Source organism: Haemorhous mexicanus, chromosome 2, assembly GCF_027477595.1.
Source record: "Haemorhous mexicanus isolate bHaeMex1 chromosome 2, bHaeMex1.pri, whole genome shotgun sequence".
NCBI classification, from domain to species: Eukaryota; Metazoa; Chordata; class Aves; order Passeriformes; family Fringillidae; genus Haemorhous; species Haemorhous mexicanus.
The window spans coordinates 3825471-3840700 of NC_082342.1; the positions used below are offsets into that span (position 1 = coordinate 3825471).

Genomic DNA, 15230 nt, shown 5'->3' on the forward strand with positions numbered 1-15230 from the left:
AAATTCAAATTAAAAGCTGGTTCAGGGACACTGTTGAGGGAATGCCATTCATCCTTTTTAGCTGTTTGGTTCCCCAACAGTTTGCTGTGACTTGTGGAGTTCAAGGCTGGCAGGAGGCAAAGCTGTGAGAAGAAACACACTCATTTTGTCTATGCTCTTGTCACATCTCTCCCTGCCTCCTTTTTGTATTCAGCTGTAGTCTGACATGACTTGTAAAAGCAACAGAAATGGCAAGCCAGACCTTCCAAGCTCCTTGAAGAAGGAATTGCCTGCCTGATGTGCACACAGGTGTACGTGAGGATACAAAAGTGCTCACAAGTGTCTGGAGAGTGCCTGCACAGACATAAGCACATAAATACACATATAAATACACATGCTGCTAGGGTTGTCTGAGAAAAGCCTGGTGTAAAACCCCATATCTGTACCATGCAACAGCAGAAGTGAGGGAAGGAACCTCAGTTCACTTTTGCTGTGCTTATCATTTGTCCTTTCCAACTGATGTGAGAAAAGTTTTTGACTGCTCCAAATGACTCATCTTCACCTGGGGCCCTTTACACAGGATATCCTACATTAATATTTTATGGCAGTCTGGCTGGGAAGCATCCTACTACTCAACGAGGAACTGCAAAAGAATTAAAGTCTGAATTCTCACCCCTTACCCAAAAAGCAAACCTTGGTAGGTAGTTAGTGCTACTTTCCTTCTGGCTGTGTTAATTCTAAACCAGAACAGTACTGAGACTCATGGTGTCAGAATAATTTGTGTTGGAAGGGATCTTGAAGAGTCACCTAAACACCCAAACTCTATAAATTTTACTTTCTCCTTTTACCTGACCTTGTACCTAAGACAAAATATTAATCACTCTTTCACTATTTTGAAATATTTCCTCAAGGTTTTCTTGTTGACTTTTTTTTTTAATAAAAGTTTTCCTTATAGAACATTGTAAACACAGCTAACCATAGGAAATATTGCAATGTTGTAGGCTCACTGGACTCTTTAAAAATCCTTCCAAATACCCACAAATATATATTTCTGTGTTGGCTTTGCTCATTGAACAACTCCTCTGAAAATAATCCTTAAATTAATAACTTTTAAAACATTCTTTATTCTTGCATTACAAAGCGAAGTGTTCTTACACAAAGCTTTTCTGAACATCCATTTAGGCACCTCAGCAGGAACTTTGGTATTCTCTGGTGCAGACTCCTGTAGCTGCATTACCCACTCACTTCAATGGGATTTTTGAACACTGGGAAGCATTGGGAATTAGCTTTTCTTTTTTTTCCCCTCTTGCTTGTGGATTTAGACACCTGGTTTGACTCATATTCAGAAATACGGATATCAGTATCTGTAATAATATTAATAATAACAATAAAAACTACATAGGCCGGGATGTGGAGTGTGGAGGGAGTGCGGCCCTTCCACAGGGAAGTGCCCATCGCAGGTGCCAGCGCACCTGGGCGGGGGGGGGATCTGAGCAGCCAGCAGATCAGATCTGATCTGATCAGGTGAGCACACACACACCCAAGGCGGCTTCCTCAGCTATGCACAAGCTCCTGGTACCCGGCGGACAAATTAATTCAAGAAAAAAAAAAGAAAAAAAAAAGGGTAAATGTTCCATGGTTCCTGGGATGCCCGGACGCGCCCGGCTCACGCTCGGTTGTCCCTTGCATTCCCTGGCCGTAACTTTCCGAAGCAGCGGCAGCGCAGTGCCGCCCCGGGCGGGTCGCCTTCTCCCGGTAGCCGCCGCCACCCGCGGGTGGGGTCCGCACCCCTACGAGCGGCGGCCGCGGCCCTTCCCGAGCGGGGCTGCGCTCTGCCCGTGCCTTGTCCGCGAACCCCCTCTAGCGCCGAGCCCGCCGCACTCGGCCCAGAGCTGCCGGCAGCGCCGAGGCGAGGGGGCGCTTCCCGCGCCCGCCTCACGCACCGCACCGCGCCCCGCGCTACCGTCGGGTGGGCGGCTGAGGAGGGGCCGCCGCTCCGACGCTCTCCTTCCATCCCTCCCTCTCTCCCTCCCTCCCTCCCCCGCTGCCCCCAGGCGCGCCGGGCCGCCCGCTGGCTGGCGGGGCGCGAGTGCCGGAGCGCCCCCGGCGCGGGGCCGCGCTGGCTCCCGGCGGACCCGGCACCCGCCGGGCTGCGCGCAGCGGGGCGGCCCCGCGGCCGCGCCGGAGGAGGGGGCGAGCGAGCGCTCCGCGGGCGGCAGGGGAGCGGCGGCACCAAAAAACTGCAGCCGGCAGCGCGGCACGCAAATCAGGAGGGAGCAGCGAACATCACACCAGAGCCGCCTGGTTTCTGATTGCTCCGCGGCAGAGGGGGAGAGACAGAGACTGACTGAGAGGGGCGAGCGGCAGAGCCGGGCACGGCGGCGGAGGGTCGGGGATGCCGCCCTGCAAGTTTCCTTGATGCATTAGGAAGCGTGAGGAGCAGTCGCCGACCCTTCTCATCCTCGTCGCGCTCCACCTGGGGAACCTGAAACCACTCGGAGCTGCCTCCGGCCGGGGATGCGGGGCACCGTGCGGCGCGGCAGGGGGAGGAGGCTGCTGCCGCGCAGGAGGCTGCTGAGGCTGCCAGGGGCGCTCCTGCGAGGCTGAAGGTGCCACCGGCCCGAGTCGGCGGAGGGAGCGGGGCGCGACCCGCCCCCGCCGCCGCCACCGCCTGGAAGTTGCCGGAGCTCTCCCCGTCCCCAGCGCCGCAGCCCCTCGCGGCAGGGCGGCCGCGGGGGTCCCGGCGCCCGCCCTCGCCCTCCGTGCTGCCGCCTGCCCCGGGAGCCCGCCGGTGGATGCGCCCGGCCCGGCCCGCGCAGCGCCGGGCGGCAGTGCAGGCAGCGCAGCCCGGCGGGGCGACGGCGGACCCCGCCGGCCTGAGGGAGCACGGGCAGCCTCGGCGGGCCGAGGTCGCGGGGCGCTCGGCGGGCACCAGCCATGGGGTGTGGTGAGGTGAGGGCACTGCTCTGGAGAGTCGGCCTCCTCCTCCCCCTGCTGACAGCGCGCCCCGCCGCCGCCGGGCACGTCGCCAGCAACCACGGTGAGTTAGGGCGGCCGCGGGTGCGCTGCGGGGCGGGCTGCCCGCAACTTTCCGGCGGGCGAGGGCTGTGAGGGGATGGATGGAGGGAGGGAGGGGTCCGCACCTGCGGCCGCCAGCTCGGCCTCTCCCGGCCGCGGACGGGAATGCGGGACCACGGGAATGCAGGACCGGGCGCCTCCCGGCGGTTACCCCTTCCTGCCGCCCCCAAAAGTTGGGGGGTTGCGGCCGGAGGAGCAGCGGGGCTCCGCTGCCGTCCCCCGCTGGGGATAACTCCGCGGCTGTCGGGAGCTCTCCGCTGTCGCCCCGGGAACCCTCGGCCGCCGGGGTGTGGGAGTGGGAGCAGAGAAGCGAAAGTTGCCTCCCGGCGAGGTGGAGCGCTAGCAGCATTTTATTTGAAGTGTGGGTTTAAGGTTTGCTTCGGTCCTGCCGAACGCAGATCCTGTAGAATGGTTTTGAGAGAGCTCATCGCTCTCTCCCCAATTCATTGGGGGAATTGGTGCTGGTGAGCGAACTGTTCAAAAGGTGCCTGGCTGCCCTTAACACCTAATTTCTGCGTACTCTGGGCTGATTGTCTGAAAAACACCCATTTAAAATCTTGGTAACAGGTGCATGCTCATCAGGTCGCACCGAAGACGCTATTTTAATGCTTCAAGTTGTAAGGTGTGCATTTTAGAAAATTACCTCTGGAATAAGAAGGAAATCATCCTGTTCATAGGAATAAAAATGCATAGCACGCCCAGAGGATACAGTATTTTGTTAGGAAGAACTAAAAAAAAGAGCCCAGACCTGATTTTGAAACATCATGTTACATGTTATCAAGCATCTGGATAGAGCAGAGAATTTCCTGAACTGCTTGTTTTATGTACATCTGTCTATTTAGGTTGCAGAGGATGCATCTATTCCCACAGTATGAGAAGCTTCTGTACCTTTAACATTATTTTTGCACAATTTGTCTTTTTTGAGGTTTTAGTGTGATGTGACTGAAACTATAGGAACTGAAGGGTAGCTCTAAATGTTGCTGCTGACAGAAATTGCTTTACCTGCTATGTTGAAAGGAACGTTGAAATTGACAGTGGTGGAAAGTAACGGTGAAAGAAAACAAACTGGGTTTAGTCGTGGAGTACTATCAAGTATATAGTTCATGTATTTTCATAGTTTTGTTCTGCAGTCTGTTTTCAGTGCTCTTTGTATCGACCTCAGTAACAGTAAAATCAGAGAATAAGATCTCTAGAAAACAGGGAAGAACTACAGTATGGCCACAAAGCCCCTGTGCCATCCTTATGGCAAGGATATTCCAAGTTAGTATGATTCTTTTACCTCTCCCATGCTAAATGTGATGAATAAATCCAGTTTGCAATTGTAGAGCCTGCAATCATACCAAGACTGAGTTTTGCCCTTTCTTATGTCTTAGAAGACATCAGACTCTCACAGTGGCACAACCCAGTTTTCCTTTGATGTCACAGGCATTAGTGCATGCTAATGTCTGCTGCATTATCACAAGGCCTAACACCACACATGAATACAATTGAAAAATATATAAATTCTTGCGGTTGTAGGATAGCTAGGGCAGCATAACAGGATCAAAGGCAAAGAGTTTTATCAATTAATGCAACTCAGTTTAGGTTTCTAAACCAGTATTTGATATTCTGGGATTAGATTAGTAGTGTTTAAATGGTGTTTTAAAAGTGTTTTAATGGTGTTTTTAAAGGATGGGGAAGACAGTTTCCAAAAGTCTGTCAGGGATGAAGTGGTTTCTTGATGTTGATGTAACTTTTCCTAACAAGTCCAGGTGTTCTGGTGTTCGCTGCAGAGAGTACTGGTGAATTTCCTAACTTCTGAGGAACTTCTTTTTCTTCATGTTGCTTCCAAAATTCAGTAAAACGAGTGGCCTCCTACCCTTGGTACTGCCATATCACCATAGAAATCAAATAATTATCACTCAACAAAACCCAAGTGAACTGAAAATGGACTGAATTAATACAGGTGCTTTCATACACACCCCTCCACCTTGTTAATAAAATGCTAGCAAAAAGTCTGCTTTTAATGATAACTTTATCTAAATTTTGGAATTGAAGGAAAGGAAATTGCTACAATAAAAATATTGCCTATTGTGTAAACACTTAAATGTGGAAGGTTAAAATGTCAGTTACTAATACTTGGAATCCCAGTTGCAAAGAATTTTTAAGATCTTGTGAGGAAACATAACTTCTTTAAATTTTCCTAAAGTGGTATTTTCAGCATGCTCATCTTGAAAACATCTTCACAATAATTGTTGTTGGGTTTCTACTAATAATTATTATAATGATATATTAACTTTGCTATCTGGTATATTTCATCTTCTATTTTGTGTGTAGAAACATACCAGCATTAATAGTAAATTTCAAAGGAATGTCTTGTTTCATCTCTTGATGGTTTGGGTTAAAAGGATGGAAGGAGAATAGGTTTGTTAATCTGACTTGGTAAGCAGACAGCCCTTCCACTTCATTCTTAATGGTTTGTTTCCTATTATTAAAGAGGGATTTTCAGAAAAATAATATACTCTGGTCTTATAAATTGTTATTATAACCATGTTGGGATTAATCTTTTCTGGTTTTGTCAAACAGAAAGAAATAAATGTATTTTTTTATAGAGCTGTAAGGCTTTTAGGTTGTCATTCTTCACCCAGTAAATCAATGTGTGGTGTCTTAGAGAATTTGTAGCAAGGCAGGCACAAACAATAGTATTGGCAGGGAAGTAAGCTTACTCATTCATCTTCATGGAATGGTCAGTTCAAAAACGTATTATGACCATGCCAAGGGCTAATTTTTACTGCTCAGAAAAATCCTGTAGGGTTTGGAATTGCATAGGGGGAGTAACCACTGCCGTGTGTGGCAGAACTCCTTGGAACAGAGGGCTCAGTTAATGGTGGAGGTTGAGTGCTTGCATGTTCATACAGATTTCCAGTGGTTGTACCTCACATCCAGTATGAACAGGCTGCTGTGCAAGGTTTCAGTGTGCTGTGGTGTAGCTTTGTTATTTGCTTGTCAGAACACCATGAATTGGGCAATTGCTGTCAGACCTAAAATTACAGATAATGGCACCTGACCTGTGCAGCTCCTTGTGCAAAACTTGTGGGAGCTTTCAAGATAAAGGTCACACCAGGTAATGGCTCAACAGTTTCCTGTGCTAGGTGTGCACACATAAATGTTTCTACACATATATTTGTTTCCTAGTATATGTCAACCAGAAAGAGTTTCTGTACCCTGGCTCCTTTCAGGTTGTATCTGCCATTATGTATCACCAGACAATTAATTCCTGAAGCCAACTATAGAACTTGCAGAGTTTATAATGAGTCATGTCTATCAGTGAGGTGTAAAAAAGCTGTTGCTTTTTCAGTTTCCAGGTATCATTACTTCTTGTCAGGTTATGCAAGCATGGTCTTTTTATTCATACCTCTAAAAGGCACCTGTATTCCTTTTTCTCCTCTTACAAAAAAGAAGTTGAGGTAAGAAATATTGTCAAATGTCAGTTCTGAAATTCATACAGCCTTTATTTTCACAATGATTACACTTGATGCAAATTGGGTGGCTCAAAGTAGGTTATAAAGCTTTTTGATTCTGGTAGTAAAATATCAGGTAGATTACTAATGACCTTGAGGTATTCATCAGTTCAAAGAAGTTGGCTCATTTTCATTCACATATTTATTTTTACAGAAGTGCAATCTAGGCAGTCTTTCTGAATACAGAATTCAGATTTTTTTTTTCTGTAGCAATAAGGAGACCAAGGACTAAGTGTGGAGAGATTGAAATTCTCTCTGAATGAAGCTGATGTTTTACTGCTAGGAGATATCTCTTACTTTGAGGACTTAAAGTACTGTGGAAGGGCTCTGCTGCTGCCTGTGTTGTGCTAGTTCTGGGGAATTCTGATGTTCAGTTGTCCAGCTCATGTTTATTAAGCATTTACATCATTACAGAAACATGAGAAAGTTAAATAAACAAAATGAGAAAGTTAAATAAACGTAGCAGTAAATGTGTGTCATTCCCCTTTCAGCATGTAGATGAAATCAGGAGCAAAATCATATTTTAGTTTCAAGTTCTTAAGAAAATTTTAACAATATTTTTAGCCATGTGTAAAATCTCACATCCATATGGACTTGTGTGCTAATGAAGGCCTTGGAACCTCTGCAGTTGTAGACATGCATGAAATGACTTGTTATCCAAAGAGCCTCCATTTGTATGCCATGAAATGAACAGATTTGCAATTAGTGGTTCAGGATACATTCCTGGTGTTGTATTTGGCAGTACTAAGGGCTGTCTGGATATTTTGTGATTTTTTTTTTTTTTGGACAAATGAGAATGATTGGTATGGAAATACTAAATTTTAAGAAATGCATAGCTTAAGCAGATACAGTTTAAAACCAAATCAGTACAGTATTTTAATGTAATTTGCAAGAGTGAAAACACCACAGAGGAGCTGAAGTGTTTCCTGAAGTTTACCAATTTAACTCTCTGGTCAGACATCATTTCCTCTGAGAGGTCAAAAAGTTTACTGAGGAAAAAGAGGGAAGGAAAAAGCATACAGGAAATTGAGTTTTTCTCCTTAAAATCTCCTCTCTCTTTCCAGATAGATACTTTTAGATCTTAACTCCGCTTGAGGGTTTGTTTAGGGTATCTGATGTTAAAATTTTCACTTGAGAATTTTAGAAAAGTCAAAAAGTTCAGCAAGTTGTTTTTCAGTAAGTTACACAGAATGTCAGTATCCATTTTGTTGATTTTTTTTTTTTTTTTTAATGAAAAGTCTAATGTTTTAAAACCTTGTTTAACTGATTAGGGATATTGAGAAAATTATGCATTTGTACAATATGGGAAGGATTTGATTGTTCTTAGATCCCAAAATGGCACAGCTGGGTTAGGATCTATTCCTATTCCAGTTGTGTGTGTTAGCTGGAATGTTTCATTAGGATCCTTAGATTTCCCCAACATGACGTTGACACAAAGATGAAGCTGGCCTTGTGTTTGATATGCCCCTCAACATGCTGAACTCTGTGACAGAGAGAATGATAAAATGGATGAATTTTTTATCCATAATCTATCCTGATCTCCAGAAGCCATGTTATAATGCAGGAGAGGTCAACAAAAAACTATGTTGTGAACAATTTGCCTTCAGAATCTGGTTTTTAACTTGTAAATGATATGTCAGTCTTTATGATAGGGTGTTAGAACTGAGAATTACTGCTGAATAGATGTCTCTCACATGATAAAAACACAAATTTTTTTTTCCCAGGATTTCTTTCTGGATTATAAAAAATTATTAAAATTAATCAGTGAAATTATCTTTAGCTTGTTTGTTTCTCATAATCCCCTCAGTCTTCCTAGGACTTATTCCATCTTTCCTTATTTTAGTTCCAAGGATGCCTTCATTATCAATATTGCAACAACTTTTGTGTAGGTCAGCTATTGATCATTACCACATATAAGACCCAGTCTGTTCCAAATAATCATTAAGGAGAAGTCACTTCAGTTAATCCAGCAGCCATTTGTGACCTCAGTACTAATTTTAATGTACAGAGCAAAGCTTAGAGACCAACCTTGTCTTTAAATGAGCTGCATGTTCTTTATTAGAAGCTGGCTAATCCATCATATTAAAAAACCCAAAAAGCCAAACCAAAACAAAACACAAAATTATCTCAACAAAACCTCCTAAAGATTTTTCTAGTCAGTAGTTCTGCTGATTTGTCTCACCCATACAGCATAATACTTCTTGAAGTCAGCATTTCTCTCACTTATTGATACTTGTGTTTGGACTAAATTCTGTCATCCTGTTAAAAAAAAGTGTTGAATACCTTGATAATTAATAATTAGAGACTTGTTAATTTTAAGAAATGAAGGTATTTTAATTAGGCTGTAGATAATTTTGTAGATAATAAAAATTCTCTGCCCAAAAAATGCATGGGTATTTCTATCCCTCTGGTTTATGATGCTGTACAAACAGTTTTCTGCTCTTTAAACAGTTGTTTTACAATAGGTCATAGTACTCCTCCACCTTCAAGCCAGCAGCTACTATTACTTTCTGTAATGGATCTGTTCACTTTCTACATATATAAAGCATCAACAGTTACTCTGTGTTTTTAAAGACAGGGCTGTTTTGATCTTTAAGACTAGATTTAAAAAATGCTGTAATATTATTTACATTTCTTTTGAGAGTCAAGTAGGGTCAGGTGTTTAAAATTCAAAAGCACTTATTTCATGAGGAGATTGGATTGAAAATAAATTTCCTTTCTATAGAACAGTCAGAGGATTTAAAATGTACTGTGTCTCGTCTCTAAATAGAAATTCCTGGTTTGTGTTTAGGTAGATTTCTGGGAAGCTGACAGATTTTTTTTCCCTCCTGAGAGATGGTTTTGTTTGCTGTCAGTTGACTAAGTCCCAGACACTCTTTGAAGGTGTCTGGTGTTTGCTGACAGGTTCTCCAAGAGGAGCAGCATCCTGTTAATGAGGGGAGGTGGGACAGCAGAAGCAATACTTAGGTGAGAAGCAGTGACATAAATGCAGCAATCTAGAGGGAACATTTTAATCTGTGGGTATGTTAACTGTGCTGATAGCACAGCTTTCCTTGATGCCAACATGTTTTTGACATAGCACAGGGCTTAGATTGAAACAGTGCTGTGTCACTTCAGTGCAGAAGGAAAGGTGGGCAGTAGGCACCATGTGTAACAGCCCCCTGTGGAGGTGCACACACACAATGAGAACACAGTTAAAAGGTGAATTTGCTGGGAGCTCCACTGCCTCAATCCACTTAATGGCTTCTGCACCTAGAACAAAAGGGGAAAAGTCACATACAGCAAACAGTATCATTGATGCATGTAATGAGTGATTTGTTTTGGCTGGGGACCCTTGGTTAGGAGTGCACTTGCTGCTGTAATTTGTATTCTCTGACTGCTGGTTGCTTCTTGCTTAAAATAAAGGAATAAAAGAACAAATTAGAAAGCATTCCATAAGATAATGTGCTAGCATTTTAATCTGGGTAAAAGTGACATTCTTTCTGAATGTCCCCAGGCTAATTTTCTCAGTGGGTTTCACTTGCTGGTTCAAAATAAAATTTTATAGGAAAAAAATTTTGCTAAAATTTGTAATTGTTCAAATATATTTAGGACATAGAAAAAAAAATCAAAGGGGACCTTTCTTCTGTAGTGCTTCAAGTATCTGTGGCTGAAAATTGATTGCATGGAAAACATTTGGATGAAGGATTCATATTTCAAAATGTGGTTTGAATTCAGCACTTTCTGCTAAACAAAGTGGGACCATACAAAATTGCAGTCTTTTACTCTCTGTTGTGTGTGGCTGCTGAAGACCTTTGAAAAGGAGAGCAAGGGAAATGTAAAACCTTCATCTCTGGTAGATTGCTTTTGTTTGTATTGCAGAAGTTGCTAAACACTTCCACGCCACAATGATACAGGAGAAGCACCCATTTAGAGGGTTATTTTAGATTTATAATTTAGTTTAGTGGACTTTATTTTTTAGAGGACCATTTAATTTAGGTAAACATGGATACTGTTAGCATTTAGGAATGGATACATGTGATGAGAGCTGTGGCACACAAGAGCTTCTCAGCCAAACTCTCTTTCAGCCTCCATCAGATGCAATGGAAACCCAAACTCTGTTGCTGTTGAGACAGCTGTAGGAATGCTTACCCTGTGATTTTGGTCTGTGGTAAAAAACTTATTAGGTTACAGATTTCCAGACACAGAATTTCTGAGAGTTAAGCAAATTCTCTTGAGAAATATCGATACACATCTCAAGGTAAGGGTAAGAATTTGCCTTTGTGAGATGGTGTTCTCAAAGAAAGAGTGATTAGGTGCACTATAAAGAGGAAAAATGGTCCACTGGAGACAGGTCCACTGTCTCCAGTGGACCTGTCTGTATCTATTTCTTCAGATATAGAAGCTGCATCTGAAGAAATCTGGGATTACAAAAGGCAACCAGATGGTATTCCGTGTCATTTCAGTGGTTGCTCTTGATGCAGATGAATATAATGGTATTATATAGTCCAGTTTTTCTACTGTTTATCTAGAGGGCATCTCATCTAGTGTAGAAAGATTAATGCTGGTGGTTGGAAGGAATCCAGCATTTTTTGTCACTGTTGTTTAATCCAAGGCTTTGTGCAAATTTTAGGCTGCATGCGGAGCTCTTTTTTCAGTGTAGGATCTCTTCAAAACTGCTGTTCTTTTGAGTAAGCCTTCCTGTCTGTACAGCACTGATCTGAGAAGAGTTAAAGGCCAAAGCTTTTACTTCAGGTGACCAGTCTGTGACACCCAGCACAAATCCCAAAGAATTAGTTTTTGATGTGCTCAGATGTAGGTGGCAGAGGTAGACACAGCACCCTGGCTTTTGGTGTGGTCTTCAGTGAAACTTGATAATTTTCTTTGTGTCTGTAACTAAGTTGTTCTCTGCTAGGAGCACTGTCTTCCTGTTTTAAAAATCCGTGATATACCAAAATTCAGTTTTTCAAAATGCTGACTGCAAATGAAGTAGGTTTGTACCACAAAGACAAAATTACTACAAGTAGTAGACAAAACGACTAAAAGTAGTACTGAAGACCTGAAACCTTCTTGCCATTTTGTGAACCTGGTCTCTTAAAGCCTTCCTGAGGGCAAGGTCTGAACCTCCCAGCAGGAACCGTGGCCAGCTGGCCCTGGGAGCTGTTTGACTCCCTGTATCATGGGAACCAGCTCTCTTTGTTGGAGACTCTGAGCCACGGGGACTATTTCAGCTCTGGCTTTTCTTGACTTTTGGGTGTGGTAGTTGATAATCCCATCAGTGTAAAAATGTAAGTAATACAAACTTCCCTACTAGAAATTCTGTATTTTGAAGGGTTCTTTTTTTTTTTTTCTCTGCCTTTTCACATATCATTCACATAGGGTGCTTTATTTAGACTGACAGTGCAATCCTCTACTACATCACCTAAATTACTTAAGGGAAGAGAACTGCCATCTTCCAGGGTATCAGCATAAGATGACAATGAAAACTTTCACCTTACATGTAGTTTACATTAAGCAGCAAAGGAATTTTGAAACTTGCATGCTCCATGTTCAATCCCCATGTTTAGAAGGCAAAAAACTCTGTTGGAAGTTAATTAACAAGAGACAAAACCATAGACAAGGCAAACGGAGGTCACACTTGTAGGGAGTTTGCTGCTCTGTTACTTTCTCATGGCATCCCTTCAGCATCACTAAGTACATTAAAAGTCCCAGTAACGTTCATCCTATTCACTTTACCACTAATAATTTTCCTTACAAATTTTATAACAAGTAGTTTGGATTGTAAGTAATGCCTTGAGGCCTTATCATTAGTGGGTTTCCATTGCTTTAAAGCAAATTAGGAAATTATTTTCAATAGCTCTTATCTGACAGATGCATTTTATACTTGAGAGATGTGCCTGAAGAAATAAAAGCTGATGGAAATTTGTGTCATAGATGAATATTTTGAAAACAAAAAAGATGATAAATAATAGATTAGGCTTGATTAGATGTTGACATTTAGAACTGCACATAGATTATGTGAAATGTAGTGACAACAGACAGTGTTCATTTTGATTTGCATTTGTCCCTGCATTTCAGGTGGATCATGGGACACACATTGTAAAGGTTAATGGATAAATTACCATATAGCTCATCTGATTGTTCAGGCTTCAGCCTGGAGGGCTGGATGGTTTATAATCTAGTTTGTTTTATGTGAAATAGCAATTGTTTAATTCTTTTTCTATGAAATTCTGAATTGCTTAAGTGTTTAGATGAGCCCACCCCTACAACTTCCGAGTTTTGATAAAATCACTAAATCATGGTGTGATTGCATTGACAGAAATCTTGGCCTGGTCTTTGTTTCCTCTCCCGAGTTGCGAGTATTATTTCCATGTTATTTGTGTAAATGTGAAATGTGGTCCTTTAATAAAAATGTATTCTTAAAACCCTGTGAAGATATTTGGCCTAAGTATCTTCTTCACTTCAAAACAGGAGTTTTCAATGTGCTCTGTTACCAGATAATTTGCATTAGTGTCCCCTGCAGCTTTCCTTACCCTCAGTGTGGTTTGTAACTAAATGTGTCAGTGTTGGTGGAATCAAATGACTTCATCTTTGTAAGGGATTCACCCTTTAAATTGGTTCCAGTAATTCACCTGAAATTCCAGAAGTAGGAATAAATGAATTGATGAAAAAAATCCCCTAACAGCCAGTTTCCCTGCACAAAGGTCTTTACTGTATGTCTATTTGCAAACAAGGATGGCTGAAGTGAATCATCTGGAACTGCACTAAGCTGTTTAAATAAAATCAAGGGTACACTGTAATTCAAAAATGCAGTATTTGGTTTATATAAAATAATACCCTTCAATTAAGCATTGCTTAGTTAAGGGTCTTCTTTTCTACAGTGTCTGTAGGAAAGGAGAAAGTTAATGAGTTGATGTTCAGTCTGTGGAGAGAGGAATTGATGAACTGCTCAGTCTTTTGAAATCATTTATTTTGCCTTTAACTGTGATGTTGTGTTCTTGAGTCTCTAGCCCAAGTGATTCTTTTTCTGGTATCTGGTGTTTCTATCTCCAGATGGGATGTGATTGCACTGAATTCAGTGAATGCATCATCCAAATTACCTGATTATTTGAGCTGCCAGGTAGTAGCTCAGGTTGACTTCACAGTTATTCAACATGGACAGAAAAATTACTTGGTACATTTGGGTTTTGGTTCTTTATTGCATGGGATATACATTAGAAGTTCTTTGATCTGGTTTCAATTAAGAGAAAACTATGAAAAGAAATTAAGAAATAGTCTTGCCATGACATGCTTTATGAATAAAGGAAAATTATTTTTGGTGAACTTCACGGAGGTAGTGTTCTTTGAGCAGAACATTTATGCAGTTGTGAGGCACATCAGTATGATTTTCATTACACTAAAGTAATGAATTTTTATGACTAAAGCTAAAATAGCAGTGAGCCATCCTTTATTCAGATGGTTAGATGGAACAGTACATTTCTGATAAGGGTGAGGAGGGGAAGAAAATAGGAAGAAGGAAGAGAGGATAAAAAAATAACCTAATTTTCCTGACTTTCTTATGTGAATATTGTAATTTACAAAATTTTGAGTCTAGCCTGGTTGTAAAAAAAAAAGTGTATATAACAATATGTCATCTATAGCTGTAAGCATAGAGATTTGTAGACTCCAGACAGGTTCAAGAGCTTTTAAAAATGTACATAATTTAAAAAATATTAAAAAATTAAATTAATTCCAATGTTGGGTAGGAATGAAATGTTATCAACTTTAGTCCATTGATTCTTTTTTTATTGCTAAAAACTGCTACAGTTCATAAAATGCACTCTTGCAGGCTATTAGTCCATAATGTGGATTATGCCCTTTGGACACTTATGTTGAAGATAAATGCAGTAGTTTGGAGAGACCTGTATTGAAATTCTGTGAAGAGGGTTCAGTTATTGTTTAAGTTCTTTTTACTGTGAGCCAAAAGCAAATAGGTTGGAGGGAGAGGTGACCCTTGGCTTCCAACAGGAAATGAAATTAGCAGTGGAAGGAATTTGCTTCATTTACATATAGGTGAGGAAAATAGGTTGCTGAAACATTACTGGCATTGAAACTCTTTTTTAATTGTTCTTGAGAGAAAGAATTGTATTTGCATTATAGTCGTACCTGCCAAGATTATTTACATTGCAGTAAGGGGCTCTGTAACACAGCATTGGGAAAGAGCTTTGTTACCACAGTCAAATGCCTCCAGTGATGCTGTATAAAATTATTAATTTTCATCTTCAGTCTAGTTAAGGCATGTTCTCTCATTGCTCCTGTTCTGAACTTCAGTGCTGTGAAATTCAAATACATTTCTGGGCTGCATTTATTAGTGAGTGGTGCTTATTCATTTATGCTTGTTCTGGCTTTGTCTCAAAATCCAAGAACACCTTTCCATTCTCATTTTTTATCCCTCTCACTATTGTAGAAGTCACATCTCTTCTTTTGGGTTTTGGTGTGTGTTTTTCCTCATTCACTCAAGAGATTTCTGATCTCTGTGACAGTTACAGTTGCCTGTGCTTATTCTTCATCCTGTTTAATTCACTATTTCTTGGGAAAAAAAGAGGTGGCTAGAACCACATACAGCATTGGTGGTGGGATTTCTCTGGTACTTGTTGCAATAGTAGTATTTTTGTAATTCTGAATATTGGACAGTTTCTGTGATTTTTCTCTTTC

General features: G+C 41.8%; 1 protein-coding gene across 1 annotated transcript in view; it reads left to right on the plus strand.

Moving 5' to 3' along the window:
- The first annotated feature begins 2881 nt into the window (after positions 1–2881).
- EPHA6 (EPH receptor A6) overlaps positions 2882–15230 on the plus strand; it is a 371852-nt gene continuing 359503 nt past the window's right edge. The window contains exon 1 of the mRNA XM_059871825.1: positions 2882–3019. Within this exon, the coding sequence (XP_059727808.1) occupies positions 2917–3019 (103 nt within the window). The 5' untranslated portion in view covers positions 2882–2916. The remainder of the gene's footprint in view (positions 3020–15230) is intronic.